This window comes from Carcharodon carcharias, chromosome 6 (assembly GCF_017639515.1).
Source record: "Carcharodon carcharias isolate sCarCar2 chromosome 6, sCarCar2.pri, whole genome shotgun sequence".
Taxonomy (NCBI): Eukaryota; Metazoa; Chordata; class Chondrichthyes; order Lamniformes; family Lamnidae; genus Carcharodon; species Carcharodon carcharias.
This window is the reverse complement of record NC_054472.1, coordinates 57,524,337-57,538,937: the sequence shown is the minus strand read 5'-3', so window position 1 is coordinate 57,538,937 and position 14,601 is coordinate 57,524,337. Positions and strand designations below refer to the sequence as shown.

The window sequence follows — 14,601 nt, the reverse complement described above, 5'->3', positions numbered from 1 at the left end:
CTCCTTCCCCCCTGGAGCCCCTTCCCACTGGAACAACCCCCCACCCGGAATCTCTTCCCCCGCCTTAGTCCTCCCATCACCTCCCGTACTCCCCCTGCTTTGTCCCTCCCCCTTCCTGACTCCTTCAGACACCCTTCATTCTTCCCCTTCCCCAACTCCTTCCTCCATCTTTACCTCTTCCTCCATCCTCACTTCCTCCTCCAATCTTATTCCTTCCCCCTTCCTGACTCCTTTCTTCACCCTCCATACTTATTCCCTCCACTCTCCACACTCCTTCCTCCCCCGAGACTCCCTCCCCTCTCTGCACTCCTTCCTGCCCCTACACCCTTCCCTCTCCACACTCCTTCCTTCCCCTGGACTCCCTGCCCTCTCCACACTCCTTCTTCCCCCTAGGCTCCCTCTCCTCTCAGCACTCCTTCCTCCACCGGACTCCTCCCTCCTCTCCGCACCCCTTCCCTTACACCTACCTCCCCAATAGCCGTCTTCTCCAGTTACCTCCTCCTCTCCCAGAACTCCCTTACCCCTCTCAACCTCACCCCCCCCGACCTCACCCTCCCCACAGCAATTCCTCTCCCAGTCGATCCATAGACGTTCCGCTCCCACCCCCTCAACCATCATCCGTTGTGAGCATCAACAGTAACTTTCCAACTTCCATGAGCTGCTTCGCAGCAGAGCCATGTCCACGAGGATCCATCCAGCATGCCATTGACATTCCTCCAGGATCCCATTTCTGTCGGGCTCCAGCATCTTCTGCTCCTCGGATGTCCGCGATGTGAGCAAGGCCCTGGCGGTAAGTCTCGACTTCTGCACATCACACTTGTCAAGACGTATTCTGCATCAGCGTATTTTCCTGCCAACATGGGCAGACGATCCGGGGGGGATGGGGAATGAGTCCGGAAGGCTGGCCTTATAATGATATGCTGATGTATTACAATGATGTTCCTGACATTCGATGGTGGGGATTGCAGCCCGCCATCAACGGGCTGAGCAGATGATTGCAAACTGGTTTCACAACATCGTGAAACCAATTTTTGGCCTTCTCGCCATGTTGTCCACTCACGCCACCAAACACACCTGACACCAGCGGGCACGGAAAATCGAGGCCCTTATATATTTTAGTTGCAGACTTTGCAGAAACCACAGGTAAGGTCAGTTTCCTGTCTCCTCATCTGCACCCACATCGTAAGTCAGACTGATATAATGTGAGGATCCCTGAATTCTCAAGCTCAGGTCATCATCCTGTTCCCAGAAATAGGATGGGAACAGCAGCAGAAATAGGCACCAAAAGCAGAGCTCTCTGATCGCTGTTGGTAAACATTAGCCAGAAGGCCTCAAGCCCCAAAGATCCATTGGGGATCTGTAAAATAAAAAAAAGGCCTTCCCTGCTTGTTGCCTATTACTTTTAGATCCTCCAATGTGAAAGCTACAAGGCACAAGCACTTCCACTATCATCTCCTGGACACGCCTGCCTTTGCACCTCATTTTACTACTGTTCCTTTCTTGTCCCTGATAATGAATGCTGAACTCCTGTGCACCAACAGCTCTATGCCCACCCCTCCCCCACACCCCACATGCCATCATCATTGTTCAACTGTTTTCCCAGGAAATCTCTGCAGGTTAAGGGGAAGACTGTTGGCATCACAGGTCTCATCCCTCTTCTTCACTACTGTGCTTGGGGATTGAATGGGCTCCAGAAAAACAGGAGAGGATCTTGTTACTATCAATCAATTTATTTAGAAAAATGTATCATTACACCTTAGTTTAGCTTCATGCTCATAATAAGGTTCACAATTAAACCAGCCATGCAGATTTTTTTTAAATATTTCTTCAGGTGCAAAGTTAGGAAATGCATGTTTTATTATTTTTGGTTCCATTAAAATCAAGAAAGTTATAATAAAGCAACAGACCTCATGAGTTAATTTTTATCTGCTAAATAATATTTACCTTTCGTTATCTGGCAACTTCAGCCATTGAAGTATTGTGAATACCCTTTGTTCATAGGGAATGACACTGCAACCAGAAAGAAAATACACATCATATGATTTGCCCAGCTTAAAAAATGCACATTTTACATCGTACCTTTAAAATAAAATGCTGGAAAAAACCTTTGTAATCTGTAAATAGACATTAAATTTGCTGGAATATGGCCAAAGATAATTCATTGTCCTTATGGGTAACAGAAAGTGACATCGAAGAAAGTGATTGCAAATATCTGAAAGTACAGCAAGCAAAACAATACTGGCAGACTGCAAAGCGACCAAGTTAGAGAGGACGAAATAGTCACAGAAGATGTATAAAAGAGATACCTGAAAGCAAATTGCAGTGATGTGAGAAAGTGAAACAGCAGACTAAAAATTTGTTCACATTGTGCATTCAAAGCAATGAAATGTAGACAACACTGATTCCATGGGGAGACACAGTGCCACAGGCTGGCAGTGCTGTTTGTCCCAAGAAATCAACATAGTCTAGGTAACACTGCTTTGATGCAGCACTACACAAATGGAATTTCAGCCCAGCATGTGCAATTAAAATTGAAAATAGGCAAAATACTTTTCTGACTGTTAAATTACCAGGACAGAAAATAATACAACAGAACAATAACACTAAAGCCAACAGATATCCACATACTATACTTAAGATCTCTTAATTTACCTATTTAATCACTAAGTAATTTAAAGACACATCTTGGCCCACCAATATGGTGAATGTTGAAAAAGACTGAACAGAGCTATTACTTACATAGGCCAGAAAAATGTGCCAGCCTTTACTGCTTGATTGACAGTCGTCACCCAGATCTAGAATAACATGGGAAAACAAATCAGATTGAAAAAGATACATAAGTTACTAAGGTGACATTTACTTTTCAGAAAAATAAATGACAAAAGCCTTTTCTTACATTGCATAAGTTTTTTAATTTATCCTCGCAAGTTTTTTTGTTACCAAGCCCAGCATGTATTCCCAATCCTTAGTTCCCTTGAGAAGGTGGTGATGGGTTTTTTTCTTGAACCATTGCAGTCCATATGGGTATGGGTCCTCTAGGATTTTGACACAGCGACAATGAAGGAGAATTGATGTATTTCCAAGTCAGGATGGTGTGTGATTTGAAGTGAGACTTGGAAATGGTGGCATTTCTAAATACCTGCTGTCCTTAGCTTTCAAGGTAGCATGATTGAGAGGTGTTGTCAAAGAAGTCTTGGCGAGTTGTTGCCATGCATCCTGTAGATGGGACTCACACAGCTATTGTGTACCAATGATGGAGGGAATGGATATGTAAAGTGACGGATGGGCTGCTGATCAAGGGGGACTGCTTTGTCCTGAATTGCGTTGAGGCTCTTGAGAGTTGTTGGAGTTGCACTCAGTGGAGTGGACAGAATTCCATCAATGCTTAACTTGTGCTTTCTGGGTAGTGGAGAGTCAAGAGGTGAGGCACCTGCCACAGAATGTCCAGCCTCTGATTGCTCTAGCACTTACCTGACCAGTCCAGTTATTACCAGATATAAAAATTTTATTAGTCATTCTAGATAAAATCATAAATTAACCTGAGTGAATATTGCCCCTACCCACCACACAGATACTTGGATTCACCCTCAAGGTGGGAATTGGGCTATTTCCCATCTCATAACTGGCAGTGGATGGTGGGAATGGGCTAGAGTTTGGGCCTCTGGAAATGGGCCTGAGGAGCAAACCATTGCATGCAAATGCCAAGGCAGGCAGATTCAAAGGGGCATCGGGGACATCGACCCAGTTCATTGGCTGACTATTAGGCACACTACCCCCTCACCTCCTCCAGCAACACCCCATGCTTCCCATGCTCCCTCGTATTCCCCATGCCCCGCCATGCAATCACCATATCCACTTACCCAGTATCTACTATGGGTAGAACTCATGAGCCCTCTGATAACACTGGGAATTCCTTGAAATGCTTTTGAGAGCTCTTGTAAAAAAGGCCTAAACACTCATAAAACTGTCAAATAAAACTCAGCCCCCGTGACAGCAGTGTAAACAACACCTCTAGTCATTAGTGGGGTTTTCAGCTCAGCCAAACATCCATAATGGTCTGGCACCACACAATTATCTAAACAAAGGCTCTAGAATTGTGAAGCAAGCTGAACAGATGGCCACCTGGTGCAACATGTGGCTCATTTCTTCGATTGACATGTCAGCCATCTGTTCAGCCTGTTTTCAAAGGTTTCAATGTAATCATCTCTACAGCCATTGTTTAAACAGTTGTGTAATGACATCCCATTATGAATGCTTGGCTCAGCTCCAAGCCCCACTAAAGGATTCAACTCTATAGGGGTTGTTTACATAGCTGTTAATGGGACTGTGGAATTTGTTTGTTGGACAGTTTTAAGAGTGGCTAAGAGGACTATGGTTCTTTGAAATTATTTTTGAATGCCTATTTGTTTATTTTGAAAATTAAATGAGCACTTAATAGGATCAAGCCTTTTTAAGAAGAGTTTGAATGGATGATTATTTATTTTGGCAATTTCATGAGAACATTAAAGACTTCCCAGTGTTGTTATAGGACTCATGGTGGATACTGGAAGAATGCTTCAAAGACTCAACAGTGCCTGGATTTTAAATTAATGTAAAAATAAATAACGGGGTACAGATGACACATTAATATCATCAACTCGATAATCTTGAATGCTTAAGAGCCCTTTCTCCACTAGAGCAAGTATTCTAATTCACGTGAACACTTACACAATGCTGGTCAATGTAATGGTCACTTACCTTTTTAGAATAAAACCCTATGATCAATCACTGCACTGGAAAAACACACTTTAACATCTAATCATGACAGTTGAAGTTGGCAAGACCTTTTTAAACTTAGCTGTCAAAAGGTTCCCAACTCCACAAAGGCTTCCCCCAAGGTTAACAACTCTTTTGAGGTGCCGTGAACCAGGTCTCCTAAGCAACTGGTCTAAAATGCCCACGCCAGTAATAGAGTTAGCAAGGGCGGAATTACTGCATATGGGCCTGCTACCCTCACTCTTATTCTCGGCTATAAAAAAATCCTACAAACGGGAATGGGGGCAGGATTCCTGGAATTAGGTCCTACAGCCCTTTTTAAAATTCCCCCACTTCCAGTCCGACGCGACAGAGGCATGAAAATCCAGCCCTTCTACTTTCTCTCATCATTAGACTCCTGCTTTCACCTGATTTTCCCAGCCAATATAGATGGAAGTTGATGCTGCAAAACCACTGGCCCAGGGACACATCTAGAAAAACAGAGGGAGATCTTATAGGCAGCTGTCTGCATCATTCTGGATCGAAATAGGACAAGGCCTCGGGTCTGGTCTGCCAACTTAAATCTTTATTAGATTTTCAACTGTAGCCAATAAAATTATTTTCTTTATAACCTTCTTACCTAATCAGGACATAAGCTAACAGAAATGAATCAGCTGTTCTTGTCTAGAAAGACATCTCACCCTGCCGCACCAGCAAAAACCGGAGAACAGTAATACAAGCAAAGAAACATGACAGACACTGTTTTAATTCAGTATATTATAAATAATAATTCTAATCTACAATGTGCCCCAAAGCATGAGGAGCTGAGAAGATATTAATAAACCTCTCAAAATAAAAAAGAACAAACTGCTGGAGCCTGAAATCCAAAATAAAACTAGAAAGTATGGAAATCACAGTGTAGCTCCACCAACTCTTGAAAAAAGAAGAAAAGTTAATGTTTTATTGGAATTAGAAGCTGGGAGATAAGTGAGTTCCTTCATAAGATTAAACAAAACAAGAAAGGGAGATGAGAACAATTGAATCAGGTATTTTTAACACTACAAAGAATCAGTTGATGGGTTTAATAACCTGTGATCAGATTTTTTTAAACTAGTCAGAGGTTGAAGTGCTGTATCATATACAAAGATCAGGCAGTAAGGTGGGGAAAAGATGTTAGGAAGGTTAAATGAGTAAAAAATCTCCAAAATGGAGCTGAGTAAAGCAGACTAGAAAATACAGAAGGCAGTCATGGTCTGACCCTGCCAATGTCAATTTTCAGATACAAGGGCTGCAGAATGCTTGGAAAAAGATGTTTTAGAAGTATGAATTCAGATTGGTTTGAAGAGTGTGGGCCAGAGATCTAAGGATTGGACCAGGAATAAGGGGAAGTTGAAGCAGGGAAGCCCAGATCAGAAGCATAGGATAGTAATGCTTAGCAAAGAGAATGGCAAATCTGTGTTTAGTCTTCCTAATGTAGGGAAGACCTTATCATGAGCAACAAAAATAGTATGCCAGATTAGAGGAAGTGCATGAAAATGGCTCTCACATGAAGTGTTTGGAGCTGTGTGCAGAAGCAAACCGAAAGATGTGCATAGGTAAGCGTCTGATGAACTGCAGCCAAAAATGGGACTATATAAGAGCACCTCCTAACACTTTGGTCATAATAATACACTGTAGACCAGAGTTAACTTAATTAAGTATCTAAAATTATATACCATGAAAGTGGTTATATGTAAAAATGTATACCATGCATGTTCCTATAAATGCCTGGTGGAAACGATAATTGTAATATTATAATGAAACTTAACAGTATTAATTTTAGTTTGGTTCATGGGGTGTGAGCCTCGCTAGCAAGGCCAGCATTTATTGCCCATCCCTGATTGCTCTAGAGTTGCTGCTGCCATCGTGCGCCAGTGATTGAGCAAGTGGATGTTGAAGGTGGTGGATGGGATGCCAGTCAACTGGGCTGCTTTGTCCTGGATTGTGTTGAGCTTCTTGAGTGTTGTTGGAGCTGCACTCATCCAGCCAAATAGAGAGTGTTCCATTACACTCCTGACTTGTGCCTTGTAAATGGTGGACAGGCTTTGAGGAGTCAGGAAGTGAGTTACTCACTGCAGAATTCCCAGCCTCTGACCTGCTCTTATAGCAATAGTATTTATATGGCTGGTCCAGTTAGGTTTCTGGTCCATGGTAACCCCAAAATGTTGCTGCTGGGGTTTCAGTGATGATAAAGCCATTGACCATCAAGGGAGATGGTTAGATTCTCTCTTCTTGAAGATAGTCATTGCCTGACATGAATGGTACTTGCCCCTAATCAGCCCAAGCCTGAAAATGGTCCAGGTCTTGCTGCACATGGACACAGATTGCTTCTGTATCTGAGGTGTTGTGAATGGTGCTGAACACTGCAATCAACAAACATCCCCACTTCTGACCTCTTATGAAGGAGGGAAGGTCATTAGCTGAAGATGGTTGGGTCTAGGGCACTGCCCTGAGGAACTCCTGTGGTGATGTCCTGAGGCGGAGATGATTGACCTCCAACAATCACTACCTTTTTCCTTTGTGCTAAGTATAACTCCAACCAGTGGAGCGTTTTCCCCCAATTCTCATTGACTACAATTTTCCTTGGGCTCCTTGATGCCACACTCAGTCAAATACTGCCTTGATGTCAAGGACAGTCACTCTCACCTCATCTGGTAATACAGAATGACTTATGCTTTTGAGCCATAAATCACAATCATTTTTATTGTCCCTTCACCCAACTCCTGCCATCTTTGTGACAGTAAGTGTGCCTGCTCACCAGCTAATAATTTTTTACAAATATACAATAGCAAATGCTTTGTTATCTTTAAACCACAACTTATCTCATGGTTTTCTCAATGCTCCTAAACAATAAGAGCAATACCATCTAAACCAATGAGCTGAATTACTACCTTCTAAGTAACAACCAAGCATCCACTATCCTATTTCAATAATGTCTCTTGAGTATGTCCAATCAATTGTCCCTATTAAATCATGGATGAATTTGCTTCCTCAGTTAAGTGCACAAGTCACTGTTTTTCTTCCATCTAATTAGTTATTTCCTATTTTTGTTAAATCCTTTAGTATTCCCCACTCAGGTTATATAAAATCTTATTCCTCAATTACATTTAAATTTTAGGCTGACACTTCAGTGCAGCATTGTCAGAGATGCTGTCTTTCGGGCGAGATGTTAAACCATTGTCTGCCCTTTCAGGTGATGTAATTGATCCCATTCTAAGAAAGGTACATGAGTTCTCCCAGGGTCCTGGCCAACATTTATCCCAGAACAAATCACTAAAAAAGACAATCTAGTCATTGAGCAGGATTTACCTTCTGGGGGCGGGAAATGGGCATTGCAATTGATTCCATGTCCCAATCCCATCCCCGCAGAAAGGCAGAGCAGTCACAGCCCCCGATTTCACAGGGAAAGACAGCTTAATGGCTAGGCGGCGAGTTGGATGGTCAATTAGTGACCATGAGGGTGGGAACTGAGACAGGACTGCGCAAGTGGATTAGATTGATTCTAACAGCAGCGGTTTAATCTCTGGTCCTGTTGAGGTAAACGGGTCTACCTCCTTTCCCTATCCATAGTAAAAAATCGTGGCACTTTGCTATTGCTAGACGGATAATTGCCAAGAACCTGCCTTTAGGCAGAGAACTCAAGAAGAGGAATTCCAGCCTCCCCAGCTCACTGACACAAGAGTAGGAGTTATAAACTCATGCAATACCCACAATTAGCCTTAGCACAGCAGTCAGTGGGATCAAAGATCCCTAAAACGGATGACTGTCCTGTGGACCCACTTGTTTCTTCCACCTGTGAAGCCAGGATATATCAAATTCTTCCAACAAGGACCATCTTTCATCAGTTCTTAAAAAGAGTTGTTTCTCATCCAAAATGGAGCAATGCAGACGGACCCCAAGTGCTCACATAGACAACACCACAGCTACTGTCGCATTCCAGTTGGATTCAACTCAATTGGATGCACAGCCAGGCAGAAGAAGGGTACTTCAAAGGAATGAAAATACATCAGATTCTCTAAAATGTGGACAATCTGCTTCACCATATTACAACTCAAGTGGGGAAGACAAAAACCCTACCCCATGGAGTCTGACTGCAAACAGTGCCACTTGCAGCGAAATAAAGGAAGGCCAATTTGACATCATCATGTTACACCCAACACATTACAAATTCCAACCCTCCATACCAGACTGCTGTAGTGGCTAATGTTAGAAGGGACCCTTTACCACATATTCTGACCACATCCCCACATCCAGCCATTCTGGACACAGTCTGCAAGGTATCTAGGAATGTGACCACATTCATAGTACAGAGGATATAGCCCAATGCTTGCCCATTGAAAGGAAATGGCCACTCGCAATGAGCAAGACCCTCGTCACAAGCAGATGCATTCTCATCTGTGGCAAAGTGCAACCCCACCCATGTAGGACATCTGCCAATCAGAACAAGTGACATATGGGCTCTGCCTGGACCTGTGGAAATATTGAAAGGTCTGAGGCCCATTCTTGCAGACTGACACAACACAAGCTATTCTCTCTGCACTGCAATTCGCCTACAGGTTACAAGGAACATTCAACATTCAGGATCTCCCCCCATTGTGTTCCAGCTTAACCAACCCCAGGTCACAAAGTCAAACCAACTGCCTTGGTTTTCCTTCCGTCCCGCCCAAAACCCACACTTGCCCCAGTGCAGAGGCCTAACACTTTCAACACCTTCCTCCCGCAAGCACCATACAGTCAGCATGTGCAGTGATTTCATAAATTATGTTTGGAAATGTATCCTGGATGTTTACATGTATGCTCGATAGTTTCATATTGATGAGAACCCTGATGTATGTTCATACACGTATTCCATCTGAGAATGTATAAGAGTTATGAACAATGTTTCCTGAAAGAACTTGCATATGTATGGTGGCTTTTCATGACCTCAGGGTTTCACAGCCAAGTGAGGACTCCTGAAATGTGGGAAACATGACAGCTAATTTACAAATAGCAAGGTCCAACTAACAGCAATAAGATAAAATGGTTAAATAATCTGCTTTTAATTCATGATATTGGTTGAGGGATGAATGTTGGCCAGAACATTGGGAAAATTGCCCTGTTTTTCTTCGAATTGTACCAGGGGATCTTTCACACCATCTGAGGGGGCAAATGGGGCCTCGGTTCAACATCTCATCCAAATGACAACATCTTTGATAGTGCATCATTAATGTGGCAGCCTAGATCCTGTGCTGAAACACTTGACTGGAGCTAGATAGCCCACGAGGTACTGGCTCAGATAGCGAGTGCTACCACTGAGCCATGGGCAAGGAGTTCCTCAGGGTAGTGTCCAACCATCATCAGCTGCTTCATCAATGACCTTCCCTCCATAAGGTCAGAAATGGGGATGTTCACTGGTGATTGCATTATGTTCAGTACCGTTCACAATTTCTCAGATCCTGAAGCAGTCCATGTCCATATGCAGCAAGACCTGGATAATATCCAGGCTTGGGCTGGTAAGTGGCAAGTAACATTCACAGCACACAAGTGACAGACGGTGACCATCTCCAACAAGAAAGAATCCAACCATCTGTCCTTGACATTCAACAGCATTACCATCACTGAATCTCCCACTTTCAACATCCTGGGGATTACCATTGATTAGAAACTGAACTGAACCAGCCATATAAATACTGTGGCTACAAGAGCAGGTCATCAGGTCCACCATCTAAAGGTATAAGTCTGGAGTGTGATGGAATACTCTCCAATTGCCTGGTTGAGAGCAGCTCCAACACCATTCAAGAAGCTCGACACTGTCTACGACAAAACATTCCATTTGATAGGCACCCCTTCCACCAATTTAAACATTCACTCCTTCCATCATTAACACGTAATAGCAGCAGTGTATACCATCTACAAGGTGCACAGCAGCATCTCATCAAAGCACCCTTGACAACATCTTCCAAACCCGAGACCTCACCACTTAGAAGGGCAAGGGCAGCAAACACATAGAAACACCACCACCTGCAAGTTCCCCTTCAAGCCAAATACCAAACTAGCTTGGAACTATAATCACCATTCCTTCACTGTCGCTGGATCAAAATTCTGGAACTCCCTCCCTAATAGCACTCTGGATGTACCTACACCACATGGACTGCAGAGGTTCAAGCAGATGCCTCACCACTACCTTCTCAAGGGAAATTAGGGATGGGCAACAAATGTTGGCCTAGCCAGTGATGCCCACATCCCATGTAAGAATAATAAAAAGTCTTAAGTATTTAAAAAGAATACAATACATTGATTCACTTAAACTTGTGAATTCAATTTTTCAGGATTAATAAGTACAGATAAAACACAATGCTGCCATTTTTCATTTTCTTTCTTTAATTTCATTATGAAATGTTAATTAGACATTTCCACTAGAAGATAAAAGTGCACTCCAATTAAGAGCCAAACTGTCCAATCAAGGTTTCAGAATAAGAGACACTCAGAACTTACTGGCTGTCCTCCCCACCATCGAGGATTGAATTTTTCTCTACCTCGAAGGCTGAAATTGGCATCAAACACAGGGTCATGCATCAAGTTGCCAACAATTCCATGTGATTCAGGATAAAGTCCCTTTGTATAAAAAAGCAAAGCAAATTGATTAGATGTGGGTTTTACTTGTCAGAATTTACAGAACCTTTTCACACTAAGTCATTTCACTAGGGAAAATATACATCTAAAACCCGAACACAGCAAATTAATGCTGGAATTCAAAGCTGTATTTCTAAAGTATTTATGTAGTAGCATAGAGCAGGAAAACTAACATTTGCGCTTGCTTGCAAAGAAAAAACAAATTTTAGATGCGTTTAACCTCCTAACATAATTTTTTCCTCTTATTTCAGTTTCCAATGTATTGCTCATTCACTAATTTCAAAACCTGGACTACATACTGCACATAAAATGTGCCGAAATTTTGAAAGAAGGGGAAAAAAAGGTATTGACACAGCATTAACGAAAACACTATTGCCATTAATGAATCCCATATATTTCCTTTTCCTACACAGACAGGGTCTCTACTATTTCAGTACATTAAGGCATGTTTATCATGGAATTAGCTTAAATCAGGGTCATGGGCATAGTACTCAACAAAAAGACAAGAAAGGAGAAGAAAAAGGACTTCACGTGATTATCAAGGAGGATATTTTTTACTTTGCAGGGAAGTTGCTAGCTTGCTTAGTTTCTAGTTCCTGTTTAAGCTTAATAGGGCAACGTGTCATTTAAAAGAAATGAATCTCCAAGTCACTATACTGACTATTTTTCCTTATAACAATTATCTCGCTGAAGGGATTGACTGCATACTGCACCATGATACCATATGTACCAGCAAATCTCCAGAACGTTGATACCCCATGTGTGAGCTATCTAACATGAAAGTCATCACAACTAAGCCTAATTCATCCTCACCAGAAGTTCACGTATGAACTTTCAGCAAGGACCACAAGCAGCAATCAAAGCAGAAAGAGAAAAATTAAAATACAGTAATAAGTGCTGGAAATAAACAAAAGATCTCTCAGTAGCTGAAAAGAAAATAAGACAGGTTAGCTTTTCAAGTTTGGACCTTTTGCCAAGACTCTCTGTTTTAATTTCAGTACCTGAATTCCTGTTTTTCCTCTCCCGGAATACTTGGGTGAATTGAAGGTTTTTCTTTCCTGCCTCAAGTTATATTGGCTAAATTGGCACAATGAGGAAATATGCTTGAGATTTTCTGAGTATATATAGTTTAGTACCACACCATGCAGTGCATACATCTACAGGGCTATCATGTGAATGACCATCATTTCATCCACAATATGAAAAGAGCAGTTTGAGTCGTACAAAAGTACACACTGAAATCAAAATATATTCAATTTGAATTCAACTAACTCAGTGTATTTGCCAATAGATAAAGAAATTAGCTTATATTAAAATGCATAGTGCAAACACAGCTGATAATAAAAAATTTAATACTTACAGTAGCAAGGGTGTACATATTGGGGAAGGTTTTTGTCGGATATACCGGTCTCATGTAGGGGGCATGAGTTCCACAAGATCCTAAATACAAAGAAGGTTGTTACCGTCTGCAAAAAAGTAAGTGTGCTGCAATATTGACACAATGCCATTGATCATTACAGGGAAGAAAGACTGACGTGTGGTGTCCTATAAACCATGACATGTCACTTAGGTTTAATATGTAACTCTCTCAAATTATCAACATAATAAAAATTCTGTTACATTTGAAAATACTCAGCATCTGGATTCATTTTTCAATCACTATACAATGCTCATGCAGATTTTGATGAAGGCAAGATGTGTAGCAAGATGTGCACATCTGGAATTTATTAAATTACAGGTTGGTAGTTTCATATAAATCTCAAACCTTGCAACAGTAGAAATTAGAGAAAAATAATAAAATGAATATGCAAAAATTGGTACTACACTGTATTAATATAAGCAACAATCTACATACTAATAAAACCTTTTGGGGTAGATCTGAACTTTGTATAACAATCTAAAACAGGTGATAATGGATCAGCACGCAAACACGAAAGCAAATTACTGCGGATGCTGGAACTCTGAAATATAAACAAAAATAGCTGGAAATACTCAGAAGGTCTGGCAGCTTCTGTGGGGAGAAACTGAGCTAACGTTTCAGGTCGAGGACCTTTCACCAGAATTGAGAAAGATAGAGTTTTTAAGCCAGTGGAATTTGAGAGGGGGCAGAAAAACAAAGGCGGAGATTTGTGATAGGGTGGAGGTCAGGAGAGATTAAATAACAAAAGATTTCATGATGCTAAAACCAAAGAGTGGTTATGGGTATTGTAAAGAAACAGATGCTCCAGATGAGATGCGAATGGCTATGAAGCAGCCATCTGAATGCAACATGGAGGGATAAATAAAGAAACAAGCTAGCAAAAAGAACACAGAAGATCGAACATGAGGTGCCCTTCCTCGAGCTGCGTTGAGCATCACTGGAACACTGTAGCAGGCCATGGACAGAAAGGTCAGAGCAGAAGCAAGGTGGAGAATTAAAACGACAAGCAACAGGAAGCTCAGGATCATTCTTGTGGACTGACTGCAAAGTGGTCCCCCAGAATACAATTGGTCTCACCAGTGTAGAGGAAACCACATCATGAACAGCGAATACAGTATACTAAATTGAAAGAAGTACAAATAAATCGCTGCTTCAGTTGGAAGAAGTGTTTGGGGCCTTGGATGGTGAGAAGGGATCGGGAAGCTGCCTTACATCTCTCCTGTTTTTTTTATTGAAGTCAGTTGAAATAGAAATCAGGTGAGATGTCAAACATGTCAAACAGACTGCCAATTCAATATCAGCCATTTCACACAATGTCACCATGTCAGGATCTACCCCATTGTGTCTGCATAGCCTACTTGAATTAGGCAATGTTTTAAATAGTCACAATAAAATAGTTACTCTGAGGGAATTTGTTATGTAGCAAATAAAATACAAGAAGTTTTTATGCTGTCACTGTGGAAACAGAAGGGTTCTATTTTCTTCCCAACAGCTTGTGTATTTTTAGGTTTTCAAAGAGTACAGGGTTTGATTCAAACCACAGATTTGTTTAACTTTACTTGTGAATGTTACATTACTTTGTGTAAATCAAACAGAACTGAAGGGCAGAAAACACACTTACATTGAAGAGATTAACTCTTTCCTACTTGGAAACTTTCATTATTGTCAAAGTGCCCAAAAGGCACTCTGAAATACAAACTGCTATCAGCACAGCAGAATGTACTTTTGTGTCTCACAGCATAAGGCTTGAAAACTAATCATCACTTGAAACACTCCCCTTTAAAGCAGGGGTGCAA

The 14,601-nt window shown here is 41.7% G+C and overlaps 1 protein-coding gene across 4 annotated transcripts in view; it reads right to left on the bottom strand.

Annotated features, from left to right (window-relative positions):
* The window catches only part of enpp2 (ectonucleotide pyrophosphatase/phosphodiesterase 2), a 118,446-nt gene that overhangs the window by 79,660 nt on the left and 24,185 nt on the right, over positions 1–14,601 (bottom strand). For all 4 annotated transcript variants that reach the window (XM_041190381.1, XM_041190380.1, XM_041190379.1 and 1 more), the window contains 4 exons: positions 12,746–12,825; positions 11,248–11,367; positions 2,740–2,795; positions 1,945–2,010 (listed from right to left, as the gene is read on the bottom strand). In XM_041190381.1, coding sequence (XP_041046315.1) covers positions 1,945–2,010; positions 2,740–2,795; positions 11,248–11,367; positions 12,746–12,825 — 322 coding nt within the window. The remainder of the gene's footprint in view (positions 1–1,944; positions 2,011–2,739; positions 2,796–11,247; positions 11,368–12,745; positions 12,826–14,601) is intronic.